This window comes from Amphibalanus amphitrite, unplaced genomic scaffold (genome assembly GCF_019059575.1).
Source record: "Amphibalanus amphitrite isolate SeventyFive unplaced genomic scaffold, NRLGWU_Aamphi_draft 001293F_arrow, whole genome shotgun sequence".
NCBI classification, from domain to species: domain Eukaryota; kingdom Metazoa; phylum Arthropoda; class Thecostraca; order Balanomorpha; family Balanidae; genus Amphibalanus; species Amphibalanus amphitrite.
In genome coordinates, this window is record NW_024882786.1 from 138,795 (window position 1) to 161,625 (window position 22,831).

The 22,831-nt window shown below is 53.7% G+C and overlaps 1 protein-coding gene across 1 annotated transcript; it reads left to right on the forward strand.

The window, feature by feature from the left end:
- Positions 1-4,081: 4,081 nt before the first annotated feature.
- LOC122371920 (histone lysine acetyltransferase CREBBP-like) lies at positions 4,082-19,545 on the forward strand. The gene is made up of 17 exons (XM_043348694.1): positions 4,082-4,172; positions 5,310-5,728; positions 7,046-7,210; positions 7,556-8,143; positions 8,447-8,574; positions 8,781-9,591; positions 9,780-10,128; positions 10,639-10,785; positions 11,064-11,353; positions 11,614-11,852; positions 12,386-12,520; positions 12,752-12,967; positions 13,515-13,775; positions 14,039-14,828; positions 15,014-15,631; positions 17,018-17,211; positions 17,879-19,545. Exons 1-17 carry the CDS (start codon positions 4,082-4,084, stop codon positions 18,942-18,944), a joined length of 6,507 nt encoding a protein of 2,168 aa, XP_043204629.1. The 3' UTR covers positions 18,945-19,545.
- Positions 19,546-22,831: the final 3,286 nt, after the last annotated feature.

Below are 22,831 nucleotides of genomic sequence, written 5' to 3' on the forward strand. Positions count from 1 at the left end.
GGTTTTAAAGCATTTTAATCGGCGAGGGCAAATAGTGCGAAGTTAGATGTTCCAAGACCTATGTTAATTTTTGGTCTTCCTTTAGGGGCTAGATACCCTCTATGGACGATCTTTTTAGTAGCTGAGGGTCGTTTTCCCCACAGTTGCCTGGTCTGTCTGCATCTGACACGCATACGGCAGCCTGCTGACCCTCGCCCACTCCGGCAGCCTGCTGGAATGTAAGAGACTGTGAAAAACGTATGTCCCCCGTCCCGTCTTTTGCCGGCCAGACGGAGCCTGCTTGGCCTTGGTGAGTGAACTTCGGAAACAACGAATGAGCTAGCAAGCACGGATTGGCACTTGGCGGACAACGTCGCATCATGCGTGCTTTGCTTATAAGTAATGGCATTTCTCTAAAATAAGTGTAGCTATTTTTATACTTTCCATATCTTTTCATAAGTAGGCAAAATAAGACGATACCTGACTTGCCAATGAAGCGTGCGCCGTGCACACAGCACACTTTTATTTATCTGCAGGTGCACCTGGTCCCCCAAACACCCAAACACAACCGTGTGGGGCAATTTGCGTAACTGTTGCTTCTTTACTGTTGATAAGACGTGTGGCTGCGGCATGGTATGTCTAGACGGAATTCTGTAGTATGGTCTAGACCAGACATTTCCCTTGTTTGCAATTTCGTTCGGGTTCTAAGAGTTACTACCCACGTGACCATTCTGCACCAATGAGAATTCAGCACTCATATGGGGTAGTATAGAGGTGGGCAAAACATGATGTATTTGCCATGAAGTGCCTTTCCTTGTATTTTCTTCATCAAACCCCGTAAAATCTCATATTTGATAATATATTTTATGAAATCAAAAAACAAACCTATTTGTATGATAAACTATATGCAAACTGACATAAACCAGAGATCGATCTCGAACAATCTATTCCACTTATTTCACAACGAGTACCTATATGAGTTGCATGTCATCGGCGACGACGGTAGTTTCCCATCACTTTTAGACCAAGAGGGTCGCCATTTTGAGTAGATCTGGCTGATGCCAGTTGTATATATTTATTTGGTGAAATCGTGGTCTTGGACGAGAGAGCAAGTGGATTTCGGGGATAGAATTGGAAGCATTATCTTTCAGAGTGCTCCAGTTTGGCCACACTTTTCAACAAGTGAGTGAAAGCCGGACGCTGCGAGGTGACCTGGTTTCGCTGCCCTAAAAACGCGTCACGCGTTTGTCAACAACTGCGTGCCACATGATATGAATATGATGCTATCGTTTGACGATTGACGGGGGTTTAATTTTTTGTAGGTGAGCTTTATCCTAAATTTTCTCATTGATGTAGGCATTGGTTAAGAATGGGTGTAATGTGATTTTATGCATCTTTGCATTTACCATGACCATCACCATGGCTTTACTGGCATGATTCAGATTATGACACTGACATTGATTTTGTCTTGTTGTTGCATCAAAATTTGGATTGGTACCTGCTACAATGGACTCACCATTTTTTTATCTGAATTGCAGCAGCTTTAATTTTTGGTGGTGTTGTGCTATTACTTTCAACTTAAATGCTGTTCCCAAAAGCTGGAGGTATTCATGTTGCAGGCATCTCTCATGCTGCCACCCATTTGTGTAAAGTTGCTAGACTCTTCAGTTTTTAGGTAGTTATACAAATTTCACTTAAAAAGTATATAATTAAAAATCTTATAAAATGAAATATAATCTAACCTGGCTTAACCTTAGCTACTAAGCTACAACCTACAAACCTAAAAACTACAGCCTAGACAAAACAAACACCTACAACCTACAACCTACCAATGCACAACCTACAGCAAAATTTGTGAAAATATCTCAAGATCTGGAGTTTAGAAAGTTTTCACAAACTGATGGCAGCACGTGAGATGCCTGCTATATGATTACCAAGCTGGATAGTCTAGGTACTCTTCGAACACTTAAATATCAACCACAAAAACTTGATAGTTTTGGATTTGTTACAGCACAACCAAAAGCACTAAACCCAAAGCAACCACCACCAGAAAGCATTGGGAATTCAAGTGAGCTCCACAGTTCTCCACTCAGCATTCCAGCACCCCAGAAAGTGTGAGCAAGCTCTTGACTGGTCATAGGAAGCCACCAGCAGCCCCCAGTCATTTGTGGAGTCCACATTTGACTGGAGGGTGTGGTTTGCTCTTATTGTGCATATGTAATGGTAACAAATGTAAACAAAAAGACATATCATGTGATTTTATACTTTTAGATGTAAAAAGAACATTTAGAAAATTTGGGGAATATTTTGCTCAGACCTGAGAATATGTGGTATTTCTATTGAGTACCTTATTCATTTTTTTATTGTTAATAAATGCTGCACTAAATTTTTGTTAAATTTTCCTGCAAACTAGTACTTTTTGAAAGTAATCCCTCATTGAAAATGTACTTTGATTTTGGAAGAGCAAGTATCAATGTTGCTGGACCTCTGTGTGTGACCTCTTGTGACATAGGATCTCTTTCAGTAATACTATTACTGAAGCAGGAATCCGCATGTTTTGGGAATGATACATTTTGTTCCTCTCCATGTCTTGCATTGTCCTGAATGTAAGAATGATGCTTATTAATGCAGCATATATCATGATAATCCATTGAAGGGATGGTTTGAATTGTTCAACCCAAACCAATCTGACCTAACTCAGCCTAGCCTTCTGTAAGGGATAGATAGGTGTTAGGTAGGTGTGGGGCTAGATCAGGTGACCTCACTGCACTGTAGTACCTACTTGCTGCACTATTTGCACTAATAGCTTTTTTAGATTCAGAACATGGAAACATAAATTGGGAAATATCTTTGAAAATTTCTGTGGATATCAGCTTCAGCTTTACCAGTCACTATTCATGTGTCCCAGACATCAATAACCATTCACTAGAGATCCCCAGATTGTTCCAGTGTTTCCAGTAGAGCTGGCTAGAATAGCCACCAATAAATAATTTTGTCTTGAGGTGCTAGAACAGGCTTGTGTCATTTTTTGAAACTTTGCACTGAAACCTGTCCATTTCTTGTTGTTGTTAAATGTTTCACTATTCTATGCTATTTTATGCCCATATAATGCATGGGCAATATGTTTTTTAAGTACCAAAGTAAGTAGCTAAGATCTTCAGCAGACATTCAGGCAGTGGAATTTCTAGTATGAATGGGCACAATTTTAGATTGCACATGCAAAAGTGTTCTCTGTGAGTTGTGACAACTAACAAACTTTCAAAGACTTCTGATTATAATCTAGATCCTGGCAAACTGATTACCTTCATCAGCTGGAATTTGACTTTCCTGTTCACTTGTGTCATGGGACGGTGTTATCCACCTGTGCAAAAAGGCTATGTATTGTTAATGGCTTTCATTTTAAGCCAGGGCTGTGGAGTCAATGAATTTTTGGATGACAGACTGACTCCAACTCCGGCTTCAAAAATTGACTCTGACTCTGACTCCAGCTCCGACTCCTCACTCCAGACGCTTCTCTTAAGATCCACATCAGGATTATAAAGTTTATAGTGTAATGATCTTATTTTGCCTGAAACGATCCTTTGTGTGTCCCAAGGCCTGACATTGCGCATATGCTTTGTGAAGAACATGCAGAATTAAAAGAAGGTTCTGGCGAATCAGCCGTCTTCTGCTTTTTTCGCTGAAAACGCTCGTTAGAAACAGGAATATGGCCTTTTTTGACCAAATTTATAATTTTGTAAGGTCAACGAGTGTAGTATTGTCAAGCAAACAGGTGCAGTACATGGCGTTAAGCCATGCAGCGATAGCTCCGTCTCCAGAGTCGGAGTCTTTAAGATTTTGGTGACTCCGACTCCACTCCGGGCAGAAGTGTCGACTCCGACCAACTCCGACTCCGACCGACTCCGACTCCGACTCCACAGCCCTGGTTCACACCCAGACAACACAAAATGTGCTGAGACAGGACCTGGATCCCTGTGACTGACACTGGTGGCGGTTTGTTTTCAGGCGCGGCTGCGATGTCAGTTGCTGGCGGAACTCGGCCGAGTAGTCGCGTCTCGTGTGTGTAACCGTCGTCACCAGTCGTCTCCGCTCAGCCGGCGCCATGAGCGACCCCCTGGGCGAGGGACCGCCGAGCAAGCGGTCCAAATTCGGCGAGTCGTACGGGTGTGGTCTCGGCGACCCAGGAGGAAATGGTGAGTGGATCGGGGTCTTCCTGCACTGCAATTAGTGGATGTGTCTATCGGTGAATGGTGAATATATAGATGTGATGTGTGATATATTAGATGTGTGTTGCAGAGGCCAGTTTTACCAACAGAAAAATAGTCGCCTGGCAGTTTTTTTTGCCTGAAGACTGCTTCACATACGAAGCGTAAACGCGATGGGTACGTAAGCGCCAAGCGGATAGAGCTTTATCATTATTCATTTACGTTCCGTATGTGAAGCGATCTTTAGGCAAAATTTCCGGCAGGTGGCTATTTTTCTGTTTGTAAAACTGGCCTCAGACCCTGGGATATTGCTGGTGCATTGAAATGGGCGTCTCCTGCCACCCAGAGATACGGTGGGCGGATTCCCATCCTGACGCAGGGAAATTAAGACGTGTGGCCGACCGGAGAACCGCAACCGGAGAACTCTTCGACCGAAGAAATTGCAACAAGTGTATGAAATGCCCCAAATATGACAATGATTCTTTGGATCTCCCGAGAAACAACATATTATGAGCGAAAGATGTCGCTGCTAATGTGTAGCCGATACATTTTATGTTGGGTACCTATTCCCCGAGTCTCTCCCTCGCTGGTATGAGCGCATTCGTACTGCGGCTGTCATGGCTGCCCCCGGGGCCCTGACGCTCCAAAGAGACGCGAATTACGGCACCTTTCCGTTATCAAACGCTCTTGCTGATATTGGTCGGCTTGATACAACAGTGAGGGACGGTTACTCGACTGAGGATGAATCATACTTCTTTGTTAGCGTCAATCTCAGCTTAGCAAACCCTTGTACTAAAATTTAATTAATGTTCCTGATCAAAAGCCATACCGATAAAGACAGCCATGGTTGCGTCACAAAAATGAAAAATGTGAACGGTTTTGCTGACTGAAGACTAAAGTACTGCTCAGTATAAGCTATGTTGTTTGATTTTTTTCATGATAAATATCAGTAGTCATTGGTTAATATAGCATAAGTAAACAGAATATCCGGACCGAAATAATATTGTGGATTGTTATGGTGACTGCAGGTAATGCTGAGCTTCATGAATTGCACCTTGACCGTATTATCGTGTAAATGTGCATCAGATGTTCGCTAACCCGGCGCCTCCCGTCCTCTCGTCGCAGACATGGGTCTGTCGTCTTTCGACCTGGAACTGTCACTGCCGGACGAGTTGATGGGCGGCCTGGAGAGCAGCGGTCCGGTGTCGGCGCCCGCGCCGGCGCCGGCCTACTCGCAGTACAGTGGCTCGCCGGGCGTCAACGGCTCGCTCGACTCGGCTGCCATCCACCAGATGATGGCCAACAAGCAGCAGCTGGTGCTGGGTGGCGTGGCCGGCCTCCAGTCGCCGCCCGGTGCCGTCGTCTCCAAGTCGCCCGGCCTCGGGCCCATGTCGTCCATGGCGCAGCACGTCTCCATGGACGGCGGCCTGCTGGGCACCATGACCAGCTCCATGAGCCGGCTCTCCGGCTCGCCGCTCGCCGCCATGTCCGTCACCAACTCGATGTCACACTCGATGGGTGGAGGTGTGTCAATGAGCACCAGCGTGCCTGTGTCGATGGACATGCCTGTTTCATCGATGGGGATGTCTGTCTCATCCATGGGTGGACCCATTTCATCAATGGGCATTCCCGCCTCTTCAATGGGTATGTCCGTCTCATCAATGGGTTTGTCCGTATCATCAATGGGAGCGCCTATTTCGTCTATGAGCGCGCCTATTTCATCAATGGGCGTTAACGTCTCTATGGGTATGCCGGCCTCATCGATGGGCATTTCTCCGTCTTCAATGGGCGTCTCCGTCTCGTCGATGGGCGTGTCCGCGTCGTCGATGGGCGGCACACTGCCGAGCGCGGCGTTCAGCTCCCCGCAGCTGAGCGGCTCGCTCAGCTCGGCCCCGGTAGGCGGCGGCGGCGGCGGCGGTGCGCCGCTCCGTTTCGGCGTGGCCGGCGGCGGACAGTGGCTCGGCCGGCCGATGGCGCAGCAGTTTGTCAACGGGCCGGGCGCGGCGCTGACCCGCACCGTGCCCTCGCTGGGCGGTCAGCTGCGCAACCAGGCGCCACTCCAGCAACAGCAGCAGCAGCAGCTCCGGCAGCAGCTGCAGCAGCAGCAGCAGCAGCAGCAGCAGAGGCACATGCAGCTGCCACAGACCAGCGGAATTATGCAGGTGAGAACTCCAGCTCACTGAGGGGGGGGGGGATGATTGTTATCGCGTGTGCAGCTTTTGCAGAGCGATATTGGCTGTGAGCGATATCGGTTTGACTGCATAATAACTCGTGATTATCGGTTTAAGTGTGAGGTTATCAACAGCTTAGAGAATTTTCAGTGGCATAATGACACTGTTGGGCGCGATATGAGATTTTCGTTTGTCTTATTGAGCTGATGGGCTATAAATCAACGCTGCATTCCTGGCGTTGAGCTGGCGAGTGCCTGGACCGTTATAGATACATTGGGGTGTGATGCATTTGCTAGTTGCTAAGTCAACACTGTTATAGTGTTTTCCGCTACCGACTTACGTTGCATTGGTGTGTACTGCAGTGTAGAGTACAGCAGCAGCAGGTCTATCGTCTAGCGCTCTGTGGATCGTCCGTAATAGTAATATCGTTTTCAGCAGGGCTCGATGAGCCCGATGGGCGGCCAGCCGCAGCTGCACCCGTCAATGTCCCAGCAGCCACCACCGCCGCAACAGCAGCAGTACAACTTCGCCGGTCAGTCGCGGCTCATGACACCGGTCGCGTCTGTCAACAACGGCGCTCCGCCGGGGCCGTACGGCGGGGGCGCGGCGCCGGCGGCCGGGCCGCAGCGGTTCCCCAGTCCCGGCCCCGGCCCCGGCCCGGGGCCCGGGCCGGGACCGTTGCCCGGCCAGCCGCAGCCGGCCGCTCCGCCTGGTGGGGCCGCACCGCCCGGGGGCCGCGCGCCGCCCTCCACCGGCGACCCCGAGAAGCGCAAGTTGATCCAGCAGCAGCTGGTGCTGCTGCTGCACGCACACAGGTGCCAGCGCCGAGAGCAGGCCGGCGGCGACCAGCAGGAGGTGAGTCCGACACTGGGGGAGGAGGCGGCACATAAATGTAATGCTATCAGTGAATCAGTCCGATGACGCAGCTGTAATAGGTGCTGTTGAGCTGCATTCTGATATCGGGTGTTAAACTTGACTAGCAAACAAACTCGAGGTTTGTTGTGTATGTGTAATGAAGCATCAAATGTGTTAAGATATGCATTTATTTTCCCTAATATCGGGCTTGTGGTGTTGGATCTAGGATCACTTTGTGATTTGTTGATGTTCAATTATGTTGACAACGATTTTGTCGGCGCTCGGCTTGACAACGCATGCTGACCCTGTTTTTAACGTTTAACCCTGCCGTCTGTGCGGTTTCAGTGCACGCTGCCGCACTGCCAGACGATGAGGGACGTGTTGAACCACATGACGTCGTGCCAGGCGGGCAAGGCGTGCACGGTGCCGCACTGCGCCTCGTCGCGACAGATCATCTCGCACTGGAAGAGCTGCCCCCGCAACGACTGCCCCGTGTGCCGGCCTCTGAAGGTGGCCGAGAGCCGCAAGGCGCGTCCGCCGGGCGCGCCGGCCGGCCCGGTGCCGCCGCAGCAGGCGTCCCCGCAGCCGCCGGGCCCGCCGCCGGTGGCCGTCAGCCAGTACAGTCCGGCGGCGAGCCTGGCGCCGCCGCCGCAGCTGACCGGCGCCGTGCCGCCCGGCCAGGTGGGTGCACCGCCGATGGCCGCCAACCCGCTGAAGCGGCCGCTGACGCCGCAGCAGCAGCAGCAGCTGCTGGGACAGCTGTCGGCTGCCTCGCCGGGCGGTCTGCCGGCCGACCAGCAGCAGCTGGGGGTACCGGCCGGCATGCAGGGCAGTCCGGCAGCCGGCGGGGGCAGCAGTCCGTACCTGATGAACCGTGGCGACGGGGCGACTAACAACTGGAGTGGTGACAATCACCAGGAGAACGCTAACGCCGTGAGTACCGCACCGATGTAGTAGATGACCGTTGCCTGCAGGTCACAGTAATCACAAGGAGCAACTATAATTTTATACACATACTTTTTCCGTGAGATGTTCCAATAAAGTTCGGCAGGTGCTATTAACGTGTGAGAAATGTCAGCAAAATGTGCCCTGTCTCGACCAGTCTAGCATTGAATATTCTTTAATTCAGATTTCGGCCTGATGAGCAATTGAATATATGCATTCTACAATATACGATTCCTTGCAGCAGCTGAATGTGATTGTTCATGTGTATCTGATGGCATTGATCGTTTTCAGACGATGGGTGGTACCGGCCAGTATAACGCGAGGACACCCGACCCCATGCTGCCTCTGCCGGTGAACGACTCGAAGGAGTGGCACATGCAGGTCACACCCGACCTGCGCTCGCACCTCGTCCGAAAACTGTGAGCTGGAGCGGACGGCGGTCGACCTAACTGCATCACTCGATCTATTTGCGTGTGCTTAGGCTTCCTTTGTTATTACTGATTTATCGCTCCGGCCCATTTTTATCGTTTATTATAGGTTTTGGTGGTGACCTGTCCTGAATTTGACATCGCTATGCTTTGCCCACTATGAACATTTTCTGATCGTTGTTTTCTGTGTTTCACAGAGTTCAGGCCATCTACCCGACGTCTGATTTCCACGACGAGCGGCTCCAGAGTCTGGTAACGTACGCCAAAAAGGTGGAGGCCAACATGTACGAGACGGCCGTCTCTCGCTCCCAGTACTACCACCTGCTCGCCGAGAAGATCTACAAGATCCAGAAGGATCTGGACGAGAAGCGGCAGCGGCGCCAGGCGGCCGGCGCCGCCGCGGCCGCCGCGGGGGTCCGGCCGCCGGGTCCGGTGTCGGCCGCCGGTCCGCAGGGCGCGCCGCCACCGGGCGCTGTGCGGCTGGGCGGCGGCAGCGTGTCGCTGGCCGGCCTGGTGCAGCGGCCCAGTCAGCTGCAGCAGCAGGGCGGGCTGCTGGGCGGCCCCGGCAGGCTGCCGGTCATGTCCAGCGCCGGCGCCGGCGGCGGGCTGGGCCTGCCGCCCTACAGCTCCAGTACACCCACCGCGTCCGTGGCCAACTCCAGCCTGAGCTCGCAGATGTCGACCCTCGGCCTGCCGCACCAGCCGCCCATCGCCAGCTCGGCGCCCCAGGCGCTCGACCAGAACCGCCTCGGACAGCCGGTGTTTATCCAAAAACAGTTCAACGGCCTGCCGGAGGTGTCGGGCGGCCAGCAGCTGGGCCAGCCGGGACCGGGCTCGGTGGGCCCGCCGCCGCAGCTGCCCCAGGCCAGTGTGGCCGCCTCAGTGGCCGGCGGCCTGGTGGACCCGTTCTCACAGCTGCGCTCCACGCCGCAGCCGACCTCAGTCGCCATGATGCCCCCGCAGACGAGTCTCGCTCAGGGAAACGCGGCGTCCATCAAGATGGAACAGGTGAGTGGTGATGGCGCTCTACGGTGCCAGACACTAAGAGCTTATAAGTTTTGTCTAAAGCATGCCATTGGGGTAGGGCTGTTTTATGTCCTATGGTCGATCATAGATTCGTGTTCGCATTTTCGTCTTTTAACTAGTTGTGTCGATGCGCCCCTCGTGTTGACACCGTTTCTCTTGTCCATTTCCAGGGGAACTCTGCGTTCGATAATCTCCTTCGGGACGCATCTCTTCAGCAGCAGCAGCAGCAGTTGCAGCCTCCGCAGCAGCAGTCGTTACATCAACAACAGCAGCTACTGCAGCAGGACCAGCAGCTAACGCCGCAGTCGCAGCTGCAGCAGCAGCAGCAGCAGCAGCAGCAGCAGCAGCAGCTCACCCCGCGGCCGACGTCGCTGCAGATCAAAGCCGAGCCGTGCGAGCCTCCTGCGGAGATCATGGACAGCCAGTCAGAGCCTCCCGGGTCGTCTGTGAAACAGGAGCCGGGCGACTCGAGCCAGGACGGCCTCGACAAACCCAGCTGGCAGGCCAACTCCGTCAAATGTGAGTGGGATGCGCCCGATTGTGTCCGCGGCCGGCTGGTTCCGGAAGCATGCTCAGTAGCGGGGAGATACGACCATTTATCTGAGATTCGTGGCTTATCATTGGACCGTTAGCATCTTAGAGTTGTAATGGTGGCCTACAGTTACGGGGAACTATCGGGATTGTTTTCCGGAGGTTAGACTGCGGGCGATAGCGTAAAAAATGCCATCTGTTATCGGTAGAGGGCCGCGGGACTCCGTGCTGTTCTAGTGGTGTGTTCCCGCAGTCGGGCGTCAAATCGGCGGAGACATCCCACAAACGGCCGGTGAGTGCTGATGCCAATTGTTGAGCCTAGTAACAGTACTTTTTCAATAGCATCATAGCCAGACGTGTTCGATCCCGCCGCGCTCCCGTCAGCGAGTCTTACGCTATTTGTCCTCTCCCGTGATGACGTGCTGAGCGTTTCTGGTCTTCCGCTGTATGGCTTCTCCCTGTTATGTGACTGTGACTAGTTCCGCCTCGTCCCGCCAGCCGAGCCGATGTCTGTGAAGGAGGAGCCCGGCTCGGTGGGACCGCCGCCCCGGCACGACTCCCAGTCAGCCTCCACTCCTGGCGAGAGCGCACCGTCGGCGTCCGGCGCTGGCACGCCCAAACCGGGACGCAAGCCGCCCAAGGCCCGTGAGTACAAACTACAGCACCGTAGGGGCGCTGCTTGAGCGGTGGGTGTTGGGGAGGCGGGGTCGCTGGCGGTATTTTTGTAAAAACGGTTCGGCGAGATGGATGTGGACAGGATTGCACGGCGCGTGTCCTGCAACATTGCAACGTTTTAGCCGCCATCCAGTAAGTGAAAGGAAGTAATGGGCTTATCTACGAAGGGTTATTTCTGTTTGTTTTGCTCCCTCCATCGGCCCCGTCCGCTGTGATGCCGAGTCTGACCGTCTGTCTCTACCCGGCAGTGTTCTCTCCGGACGAGCTGCGCCAGGCTCTGATGCCCACGCTGGAGAAGCTGTACCGCCAGGAGCCCGAGTCGATCCCCTTCCGTCAGCCGGTGGACGCGGGAGCGCTCGGCATCCCCGACTACTACGACATCATCAAGAACCCCATGGACCTGTCCACCATTAAACGGAAGCTGGACACAGGGCAGTTCAAGGACCCGTGGGAGTACGTCGAGGATGTCTGGCTCATGTTTGACAACGCCTGGATCTACAACAGGAAGACGTCGAAGGTGTACAAGTACTGCACTAAGGTACGAGGAGTCGGGGATGGCCATGGGGCGTTTAACTTCGTAGCCAAGTGATTTTTTATGTGCAAACTAAGAATATTGTCCCATGATTCCAATGAATACTGAAAATTCGGTTTTGTGACTTTAATTGGTAGCTGGTATGAAATTTCACTGGTCAAGTTTGTTGTTCTTGCTCTTTTTCTGGACGCGTTTATCCGTTTTTCTTTGACCTCTCTTATTTACGAATCATGACAATCTTTTTACCCCGTCGTGTTCTTTCGCAGCTTTCGGAGATCTTTGAGCAGGAGATGGACCCGGTGATGCAGCGCATGGGCTACTGCTGCGGCCGCAAGTACACCTTCCAGCCGCAGGTGCTTTGCTGCTTCGGCCACTCGCTCTGCAGTATCCCGCGCGATGCCAAGTACTTCAGCTACCAGAACCGCATCACCTACTGCGTCAAATGTTTCAACGAGATCCAGGGTGACACGGTCAACATTGGCGAGGATCCTAGTCAGCAATCCATGTAAGTTTGCAAGCTGTGTGGGGCTTGGCTCTTGCCTTGGCTTGGCTGATTATTTTAGCGGACCCGCGCAGCTTTGGTAGTTGAAGCTTTTGAGTTTGAAAGTTGCTCGCGTTTTGTTTTAGTTTACCGTAATTACCAGTTGTGCAGTAGATTTTACTCGTCGTGGACAAATTTCCTTTCCTCTTTGTAATTTAGTACGATCCCGCGCTTTTTGTGGCAGCCTATAATGAGTTGTAGGACTGAGCTGTATTGGCTGTGCTGCACCTTGACCAGAGAGTACCTGGATCTGTTATGTCCGTGTAGCCTGAGCTGTATTGACTGTGCTGCACCTTGACCAGAGAGTACCTGGATCTGTTATGTCCGTGTAGCCTGAGCTGTATTGACTGTGCTGCACCTTGACCAGAGAGTACCTGGATCTGTTATGTCCGTGTAGCCTGAGCTGTATTGGCTGTGCTGCACCTTGACCAGAGAGTACCTGGATCTGTTATGTCCGTGTAGCGCGCATCTAAGTGACATGTAATCTCTCCACGCAGGTCGATCAAGAAGGAGGCGTTTGTGGAGATGAAGAACGACAACTTTGAGAAGGAGGCAATGGTGGAGTGCGCCGACTGCGGCCGCCGGCTGCACCAGATCTGCGTGCTGCACATGGACGCAATATGGCCGCAAGGGTACGTGCTAGGCTAGCTATGCTGTGTAACCGAGGCAAACGCTTAAAGACAGTTGAGCTTCCTTTTTGCGTTAGTCGTACCACCAGACGTTTTTTATGATTTTCTGTTTGTTGTCATTTACGCGCATACGAATAGATATTAGCTGAAGTGGATGCCCTAAGAAGCACTATAACAAGCACTCATTGTTTTGAAAATTGTATGTGCCAGCTAACAAAACATCTCCGTTTTCAGGTTTACCTGTGATAATTGTTTGAAACTGAAGGGTGCAAAACGGAGGGAGAATAAGTTCAACGCCAAGCGTTTGCCGGCCACCAAGCTGGGCTCCTACATCGAGAATCGGGTGAACAGCTACCTGAAGAAGAAGGAGTCCGGCGCCGGCGAGGTGTTCATACGGGTCGTCTCCAGCGGGGACAAAGTGTGCGAGGTCAAGAGTGGCATGAAGGCTAGGTAAGTGAGTTCGAGCCGCGCTACAGGATGGGCTCCCGCAGAAATTCACTTGGGGTCCGGTTAATGGCTAAGGTGGGGCTGCATACAGGACGTGGATGCGAATCCGTTTAGACTGTATTATTTCATTGCTTTGTCTGTTCAGGAGGAGTAGCCGGGTGATTTGTCTTGTAATTGGTTTTGAGAAATGATTTTCCTTTTTTGCTTGTCTGATTGCAGATATTTTCGTGATTTTTTGGGCATTGTCAAGAGTTGACGATGGATAAATGGTACATCTGAGCTGAGCTTAATATGCCCATTCATGTCTGTTTGAACATCACAAGCTGCTCTTCCGAATGCCAAGCATTGGTTTTGTTTCCGATCTTTTCTGTTTTGAGGGTCGTTCAGCTGTAAGCCTGTTATTTGTGAGCATTGTTGCATAATTCAGGTAATCCTTTTGTCCTTCGCTTGTGTTTTCTGTTCACGGGCTGCCTTTCCCTCTTATTGGGTCGCTTTATCAGATATCTTAGGACCCTCATTTGACCGTCTGTGGGTCCTCTCTGTTCACCAGATACTGTGATAACGACGAGATGCCGTACAAGTTCCCCTATCGGGCGAAGGCGCTCTTCGCCTTCGAGGAAGTGGACGGCCACGACGTCTGCTTTTTCGGGATGCACGTTCAGGAGTACGGGTCGGACAGTCCGCAGCCGAACCGGCGCCGGGTCTACGTGGCCTACCTGGACTCGGTGCACTTTTTCCGGCCGCGCCAGTTTCGCACTGCCGTCTACCACGAGATCCTACTGGCGTATTTGGACTACGTCAAACAGCTCGGGTGGGTAGCATCCACGCCGAGCCGCACGCACTTCGCTGTCTGGAATAAGTTAATTGATAATTAAACATAAGTATCTTGCCAAGCCGGTCCTTTGCGATCGACAAATGTTTTTCATAAGCATAGGTACTGGAGTCGGCATTATAAGAACCGTTTCCCGTTCTTATCACTGATTTCTTGTATTCTTCATATGGTGCTTTAGTCCAGTTTAGACATACATTGCCCATAGCTCCTGTGCAGTTCTGACCGGCGGTTTCGCGTGGCAGGTACACAATGGCGCACATCTGGGCGTGCCCGCCGTGCGAGGGCGACGACTACATCTTTCACTGCCACCCGCCCGACCAGAAGATCCCCAAGCCCAAGCGGCTGCAGGAGTGGTACAAGAAAATGCTCGACAAAGGCATCTACGACCGCATCGTCATGGACTACAAGGATATCATGAAGCAGGCGGCTGAGGACGGCGTACAGGCGCCGTGCGAGCTGCCCTACTTCGAGGGCGACTTCTGGCCGGGGATCTTTGAGGAGAGTATCCGCGAGTTGGACCAGGAGGAGGAGGAGAAGCGCAAACAGCTGGAGGCGGAGGAGGCGCGCGCCGCCGCCGAGCCCGAGGCCCAGAGCCCCGCGCCCGACGGCAAGAAGAAAGGCGCCATGAAGAAACAGAACAAGAAAAACTCCAAGTCCAAGTCCAACAGCAAGAGCAAGTCGAAAAAGTCCAGCTCGAGCTGCAGCGACCTGACGGCCAAGGTGTTCTCGCTGATGGAGAAGCACAAAGAGGTGTTTTTCGTGGTGCGCCTGCACTCTGCCCAGTCGGCGGCCAGCCTGCAGCCGATCCAGGACCCCGACCCGCACATCGCCTGTGAGCTGATGGACGGCCGTGATAACTTTCTGAGCATGGCGCGCGAGAAGCACCTCGAGTTCTCGTCGATGCGCCGCGCGCTGGCCGCCACGCAGCACATGCTGTATGAGCTGCACAACCAGAACCAGGAGACGGTCGTCTACACGTGCAACAAGTGCAAGACTAACATCGAAACACGCTACCACTGCACGACATGCGAGGTATGTGGACGCCATATCTAGCTGGGGATAACAGATGTCAAGAATGTCAGGGTTAGAGGCCACTTACAGGATGTTGAAAATTTGCTGGTCTTGTCACATTAAACAAGTTCATTTTCTGTTGGGCTGTCGTTTGATTTCCGTTGTGTCCTATTGCCGCCTTCTAACAGTTCGCTCCATCTCGACAGGACTACGATCTCTGCGTCTCCTGCTACCAGAAGGACCGGCACCCGCACCGAATGGAGAGGCTCGGCTTCGACCTGGACGGCGGCTCGCCGGAGCGCGGTCAGAACACACCCGAGGTGCGCCGCCAGTCGCTCGAGCGCTGCATCAAGTCGCTGGAGCACGCGTGCACGTGCCGGAACGCCAACTGCGGCCTGCAGGGCTGTCTGCGCATGCGCAAGATTGTCACGCACACGAAAAGCTGCCGCAAGAAGGGCAACGGCGGGTGTCACGTGTGCAAGCAGCTGCTGGTGCTGTGCTACTACCACGCCAAACAGTGCAAGGAGGACAAGTGCATGGTGCCCTTCTGCAGCAGCATCAAGTCGCGGCTGGCGCAGCAGCAGATGCAGGCGCAGGTGCAGCAGAAGGCGCTGCTGCAGCGTCGGATCGCCCAGATGCGCTCCGTCAACGGCGGCTCCATGGCGGCCTCGGTACAGGCGGCCTCTGCGCAGCCGTCGCCGGCCGGCGCGGGCGCTGCGGCTCCCTCGCCGGCCGGGCCCGGCGTGCCGGACGGCGGCATGGTCGGCAAACAGTCGCCGGCCCAGCCGGGGCCGCCGGCCAACGTGCTGATGGCGCTCAAACAGGTAAGCGGACGGCGCCGGGCGCCCGAGACACCCCGACCCGTGAGCTCATGTCCGGAATGGAGAGGGCAGCCTTACGCCTGTTTAATGCTGTTCTTCGTCTGCTTAACCCCGCCTTTGTGTTTCATACGTTCTTTAATGCTCAGTGCAGTCACGCAGCTTGGGCGCGTCTTTGTTTGTGATGTCTGCTGCATACTTAATTCATTTTTTGCTATGTAATTATCATGTTCGTCAATAGTTCTGCTCAGTTATTTGTTAACCCGGCAGTTGCTGGGGTATTTCGCCACCCACCGTTTGCTGGGGGGGGGGGGGGGGGCGTTAAACGCCCCCAGCCGATAACTCGAGAACCAATAGGCGCAGCGAAACGCACGAGGCGGCAAACGAAAGAACGCGACGAGACGCTTCAGATGAGCACTTCAAAGTTGAATTTTGAGGTCACAGGTCGGGTCAAGGTCAGGTCAAACACCTGAAATCGGGCTTTCAGTAGCATGGATTTCGGGACTTCGCAATGGGCGCCTCTCGTCATAAACTCTGTTAAAACGGTGCACAATCCATCATATAAGGCCTACAAGAGTGTCAGCTCCATGTAGGGGTCAATCAAGCATAGGTCAGGGTCAAGGTCAGGTCAACCGGGTAGGTACATATCCCCGAAAATCAAAACTGATATTCGCAGCCTGTGACACATGTTTTATGGGTAATTTGGGGCGTAGAACACGATGGTCACATTCATTTTATCATATGTGTACGTGTTTGGCTCAAAAAACCTCAATTTAAGAAATGCATGTATCATGGTCGTGAAGTAGTCACGAGAAATTGCCAAGATTCAGTTCAAGATTTTGGAAAATGCGGGACGATAATCAATAATCGAAGATGGCCATTTGATTGTCCATGGTATTGGCAGTCTAATGGCGTTTACGGCATGTCTGTATGTCTATTCTGTGATTTTATATGATTTTTTGAACATATGCCGTTTTTGGTCGAAAACTCAGAAATCATGACGTCACTAAAACCTCGATATCTCAAAAATTTTCCGACCGATTTTTTTGAAACTTTGTCACAATAAACTTCAATCAATTCCCTACAGGTACCCAAAATTTGGCGCGCCTGCGGCGCGCCGTTTTTATGCTATGGCCCGGCGAAAAAAGTGGGGGCGTTTAACGCCCCCCCCCCCCAGCACCTCGCGGGTTAATTGCATCATGCCTTGCTTGCGTCATTGCCGCTTGCCATGATAAACTAGCTAACCGGCCTCGCCATAATTACACGTCCTTCCGCTCTTGTATTATGCCGTTACCGCTGCTACCGCTACTGCTTGTCTCCGGAGGCGGCCTCTCGGGGCGCGCGCGCGCGAACTGCCGTCATTTGAAGCGACCGTAGGCTGATGTGTCGCAGGTGCAGGAGGCAGCGGCGCGCCAGCACGCGCCGCAGACGGCCGTCAGTTACGGCAAGAACAACCCGCCGGCGGGCGGCCTGACTCAGCAGCAGCAGCTGCAGCTGCAGATGAGACAGCGTCTGCCGCTGCAGCTGGCCCAGCAGCAGCAGGGCGCCAGGATGCAGCCGCCCGGCGCGGCCGACTGGGGAAACAGGTGAGCTGCTGGCGACGGAGAACGGCCGTGGGGCGTCACTGACTCCCTAGCACTATTTGTCTGCCGTCCCAATGGCCCCATGTCGTAGTTTTGTGGCTGGCGCTTCAGCTCATCCCAGTATTCGCGTCGTCCTGCGTGCTAGTTTATCTAATAGGTTGATAAAGAAGCAGTCTGTTCATATGGCTCAGACCTGTACCGGTCTGCCGTGCCGTATGTGTCCTTACTCAGACGAACGAACGGAGGGGAGGGGACATTTATGGGAGGGGAGGGGTAGTCCGGTACTGCCCGGGTCAGGGTTCGTGCGACACCGTCACGGACAACCGGTCTGTGATAGAGGGGAAACAAGCGGTCACGGTCGGAAGGGATGGGGCCAGCAAGTGTTGGGACTTCGTGAAGTAATTGACACGATACTATATCTAATAATTTTTTTTTTTTGGAGTTTTGGGCAGGGGATTCAGCTCAGGTCCGCTATCAAACCCCTGCACGTTCTAAGTCACGATCAAGCGATATGCAGTTGAATCGTGCCAAATGTAATTAATGTAGGTTTTATATAAATCAGCTGGCTGTCTATTATACTCTTATCCGATTTATTTATCCGGCTTATCCGCTTGTCGTGTTTGTTGTGTTCGGCGATGCCGGCGCTGACTGTCGCTCTGTCGCTCCGCAGGTTCTCTGGGAAGCCCGGGGCGGTGTCTCCCCAGCAGCCGGCGCCGCCTCAGTCCTCTGTCGGGGGTGGCTCGCCGCTGCGCCAGCCGGGTCCGGTGGCCGCCGACGGGCCGATGGTGCGCCCGCCCGGTCAGCCGGCCGGCGTCGGGCCGCGCTCCAACACCCCCAGTCTGCAGGAGCTGCTGCAGAGCCTGAACCCGGCGTCCGGGCCGCAGGCGCAGCAGGACGTCCTCCAAATACTTAAGTCGCACCCGCAGCTCAGAGCTGAGCTCTTCAAGCTGCAGCAGCAGAAACAGCAGCAACTTCAGCAGCAGCGGCAGCAACAACAACAGCAGCAGCAACAGCAGCAGCAGATGATGCAGCCGGGAATGCAGCAGCAAGCTCGTATGCCAGGTGTGGTGAGTCAGGGACAGCAGCACATGACTCAGCAGCAGTACATGGCCATGCAGCAGCACCAGCAGCAGCTGGCCCTGCAGCGCCAGCAGCAGCAGCAGCAGCAGCAGCAGCTGGGCTTCCAGCAGAACCAGGCGCCTCCGTACGGTCAGCAGCGCTCGCGGCCGCCACATCCGATGGGTTTGCAGCAGCAGCAACAGCAGCGTTTCCAGACGGACAGTCCGCAGTACGGACCGCCGTACTCGCAGCAGCAGCAGCAGCAGCTGCTGATGCAGCAGCAGATGAAGGCCAGTCCGCAGTCGGTGTCGCCGCACCAGAGCCTGCTGGGCGGCATGGCGGTGCCGTCGCCGCAGCAGATGCTGCAGCAGGTGGTGTCGCCGCCGCCGGGCGGGCTGGGCGCCGTCCGCTCGCCGCAGCCGCTCAGCTCGCCGCGTCAGACGCTGGGCGGCTACCACGCGGCCTCGCCACACCGGCCGGCCTCGCACTCGCCGCACCCGGGCTCCATGGGCGGACACGGCCTGTCGGCCACCCCGGAGCTCGGCACCAACGAGATGCTGCTCTCGCAACTGACGGGCGTGTCGGCGCCCGGCCACGGCGGACTTCAGCTGCCCGGCCACCCGTCCGCCGGCGCCGACAACGCCGACAAACTCTCAGAGTTCGTCGACACTTTGTAGCGCCGACGGCGGATCGTGATACATGGTGTGATATTTGTAGCTGTTAGTGGGCGTATGGCTGTGCTGTTCCCGTTGGTTGGCGGACCGGGCTGGGCCGCCCGGCCCGGCGGTGTGCTGTCGGTGCTCGCCGGGCCGGGCCGAGCTGCCGCCCGCCCGTCCGCCGCGCGCGCGTTCGTGGTCGCATTTGTTGTACATAGCGCATTGCCGATATTTTATTGGACAGTTGATAATCATGTTGTTCACGTTGATTTATTGTACAAATGGCGTCGTGTTTTCTTTTTTACTATTTATGATCGAATTTTGAGAGCTGAGGCCGACGGCTCTGCGGCCAGTGCGACGCTGGGGCATCTTAGCATGTGACATTCCACCAAAGTTCGTATTCCGCTGGCCGGATGGTGACGTGAGCCGCGGCGCCTGGCGCGGCGCGGCCACTTGTTAGAGGTGGTTACGAGTCGACTGCCCCCGAGTGTGTGCGATTCTGTACATGCTGTATAAAGTTTTCGTCCTTTTTTACCGGGGTAATCAGTACAAAAGGTGATCATTACCCTAGTGCTATCATCTCGTAACATGATCATTGTAATAAAATCTAGTAATGAAGTCACCTGCTGGTTTATTTTGTGCTGTCCGCGCGTTGCGAGGCTGTCTGGCTCTGAGATCGACGTTCCATGCGAGGCGGCGCCGTTTGTTTGGCTCGAGATGCGCGACAAAAACACGGCTGACCCCTCGAATTGGGGTTTACGCACATTGCGCGCGGGCCGACGTTTTTGCGCGGGCGCGCTGTTGCATCACGTGGTGCCGACGGGCTCTCGGCTCCCCTCCCCTCCCCTCTCACCCCGCCCCCATCTGTCGGCCCTGCCCCGGGCTGCCGGCGTGGCGCGGCGGCGACCTCCGGCCGGCGTGGCGCGGCGGCGACCCCCAGCCAGCGCGGCGCGGCGGCGACCCCCGGCCGGCGTGGGTCGGCGCGACCCCCAGCCAGCGCGGCTGGCAGGAGCCGGTAATTACCGGTCGGAGAGGAGCGTAAGAGCGCGATAATGGTCGGTTTGAGTGTCTGACCAGTGTATCGGACGGGCGGTCTGACCTCCACGGCCCACTGACCTCTGTCTCACCCTCCCCCTCCCCTCCCTACAATCGGCTGGGGTCGGGCCCGCCGGGTACACGTGGGATATGTGAATGACCTATTGCAGGACCTCGAGACGAGGCCTTGATTCATGTTGGATATCGGACGTCGACTGCACTGGTGTAGTACCTCACAAGATGTGGCAGCAGGTGCATGCATAGTCGTGGAGTAGGTACTGCCTCCTTGGGAGTCGGTATGTATGAATGCCGGGTTCGATGCTGCAGTGAAGGCTTCGCCTTTGATAACTGGACCCTTCAAATCACCTGACCTTTGAGCAAACTAACCTTTGTCATCACATGCAAGACTCGCTTGTCATTTGTTACTGTTTTCGACGATATTCTGAGCGCCTGTCATCAATAGGGATGCCGGGACCTCCGTTTAGCATTAGTCATCTCTTGATCACCCCGGCAACTGACGTTTACTGAAAACTATCTTCCTCATCAAGCTGGGAACACCTGCCGTTGTGAATCGACCTTTTCATCCCTACCAGTTTGTCGGCAATGTTCATGCATGCGTATCAGTACATATCGCGGCGACATTTTCAATAACGGGTGTGTCGCTGCGGACCCATGCTCTCATCCCGGTCCTCCCATGGCAACTGCCACCTGTACCTTATCGGTCGTCTGTCTGCCGTCAGAGGTGACATTAGACTTCGAAAGCGCGGCGCGCCGTCCTTGGCATTGCCAGGAGTCGCCGGTGTACAGGGTGCTGATGTGAGCGCGCCGGCTTCCCAGCCACGGCAGGCCTGTGAGAATGTGAGAATGAAAGAGTGGAGCAAATCCAGTCGGCGTGAAGAAGATCCGGGCAAACGAGAGAGAGAGAGAGAGAGAGAGAGAGAGAGAGAGAGAGAGAGAGAGAGAGAGAGAAAGAGAGAGAGAGAGAGAGAGAGAGAGAGAGAGAGAGAGAGAGAGAGAGAGAGAGAGAGACAGAGAGAGAGAGACAGAGAGAGAGAGAGAGAGAGAGAGAGAGAGAGAGAGAGAGAGAGAGAGAGAGAGAGAGAGAGAGAGAGAGAGAGAGAGAGAGAGAGAGAGAGAGAGAGAGAGAGAGAGAGAGAGAGAGAGAGAGAGAGAGAGAGAGAGAGAGGTGTTTAGATACACGTTGAGCTGTGGTCGCCGGTGATATCCTTATATGTCGTATCGCAGTCCTTAGTGGTACCCTCTTGTGACATCTTGCAGTAATCGCCGCGCTGTTGTGTTTGTGTGCCTCATTGCAGTCGCTGGTGACATCTTCCTATGTCGCACAGCATTCGCTAGTGATACCTTTCTATGTCACCCTGCAGTCGTTGGTGTTACCTTTCTACATATGCCACCCTGCAGTCTGATGATACCTTCCTATGTCGCCCTGCAGTCGCTGGTGTTACCTTTCTATGTCGCCCTGTAGTCGCTGGTGCTACCTTTCTATGTCGCCCTGCAGTCGCTGGTGTTACCTTTCTATGTCGCCCTGTAGTCGCTGGTGTTACCTTTCTATGTCGCCCTGCAGTCGCTGGTGATACCTTTCTATGTCGTCTTGCAGTCGCTGGTGATACCTTTTTGTCGCCCTGTAGTCGCTGGTGCTACCTTTCTATGTTGCCCTGCAGTCGCTGGTGTTACCTTTCTATGTCGCCCTGTAGTCGCTGGTGTTACCTTTCTATGTCGCCCTGCAATCGCTGGTGGTACCTTTCTATGTTGTCTTGCAGTCGCTGGTGTTACCTTTCTATGTCGCCCTGCAGTCGCCGGTGTTACCTTTCTATGTCGTCTTGCAGTCGCTGGTGCTACCCTTCTATGTCGCCCTGCAGTCTCCACTTTAAGCCACTGCACTGGTAGTTACTAGCGCTCTTCCTGGTCCCTCCCTGCTCGCGAATTAATTAATATATATTTTATGCCTACCAATACCAAAGCACGACCTAAAAGTCAATCATCACACACACTGCATCACTTATTTTTATTGTCTGGTGTAGTGCTTTTGTCTCTGCTAATACGGCTTATGCATTCACCCGTGCCAGTCCTGTAACTGATTCACTGCATTCATTAACGGAGGCGGCGGTTCGTGGGCATAGACGTCGGATTGTCATTGAGATGTTATTGCTCGACCACATAACGCCTCACTTTACGACCCGTTACAGAGTCGTCAATATGCGCGCGCTGAGCAGTGCCGACATCACTCGGCGACAGCTCAAAGGATCCACACGGATGCCCCGCGATACGAAATAGAAATAACACATGTCTCGCGCACCACACAAGTCTGCCTGTGTCAAGGGCGCCGCCGGAGAAACAATGGCACATTATGTGCCGGCGTTCTGCTCACTCTGGCGGCTGTAGAATCGCGCCGGCCGGATGGATCATATTGTCGTGATTTATTTCAGTATACCGGCACCCAGCTGGTGGCGAACCGTTTGCATGTGGTGCGCTGCAGGCAGTCTGCCGGGGGAGATTTGGGTCAAGTTCGGATGGGAACCTGCAGCGTCTTCATTGTTTGACGTCGGGATGATGGGCGACCAGACATGACTCGGAGCAGACACAGCGGTGTTCGGCTCAGACTAAAATAGACGGCACCCTCGACAGACGGATGAATGGCTATATTTGGCAGTATATGGATGCATGGGCTTACCATTTTACGACTCAACAGATTTACACCTAACTCAGGGTTAATGTCTTTAACTTAAAAGCTTCGAACAGGCAGGCATATCATCGTACCGATCGCAACTCTAAATAGCAAAACGAATGGAGCTGTTTAATCTAGCAGTCCATTTTGGTGGACTGTTAGGTAGCTGTTAACCCTAGAACGCCTAGGG

Coding starts and splice junctions, on each gene's coding strand:
- LOC122371920 (XM_043348694.1), top strand. CDS start 4,082: ATGAGCGACCCCCTGGGCGAGGGACCGCCGAGCAAGCGGTCCAAATTC. Junction 9,592..9,779: donor CGTCCATCAAGATGGAACAG/GTGAGTGGTGAT, acceptor GTCCATTTCCAG/GGGAACTCTGCGTTCGATAA. Junction 11,354..11,613: donor TGTACAAGTACTGCACTAAG/GTACGAGGAGTC, acceptor GTTCTTTCGCAG/CTTTCGGAGATCTTTGAGCA.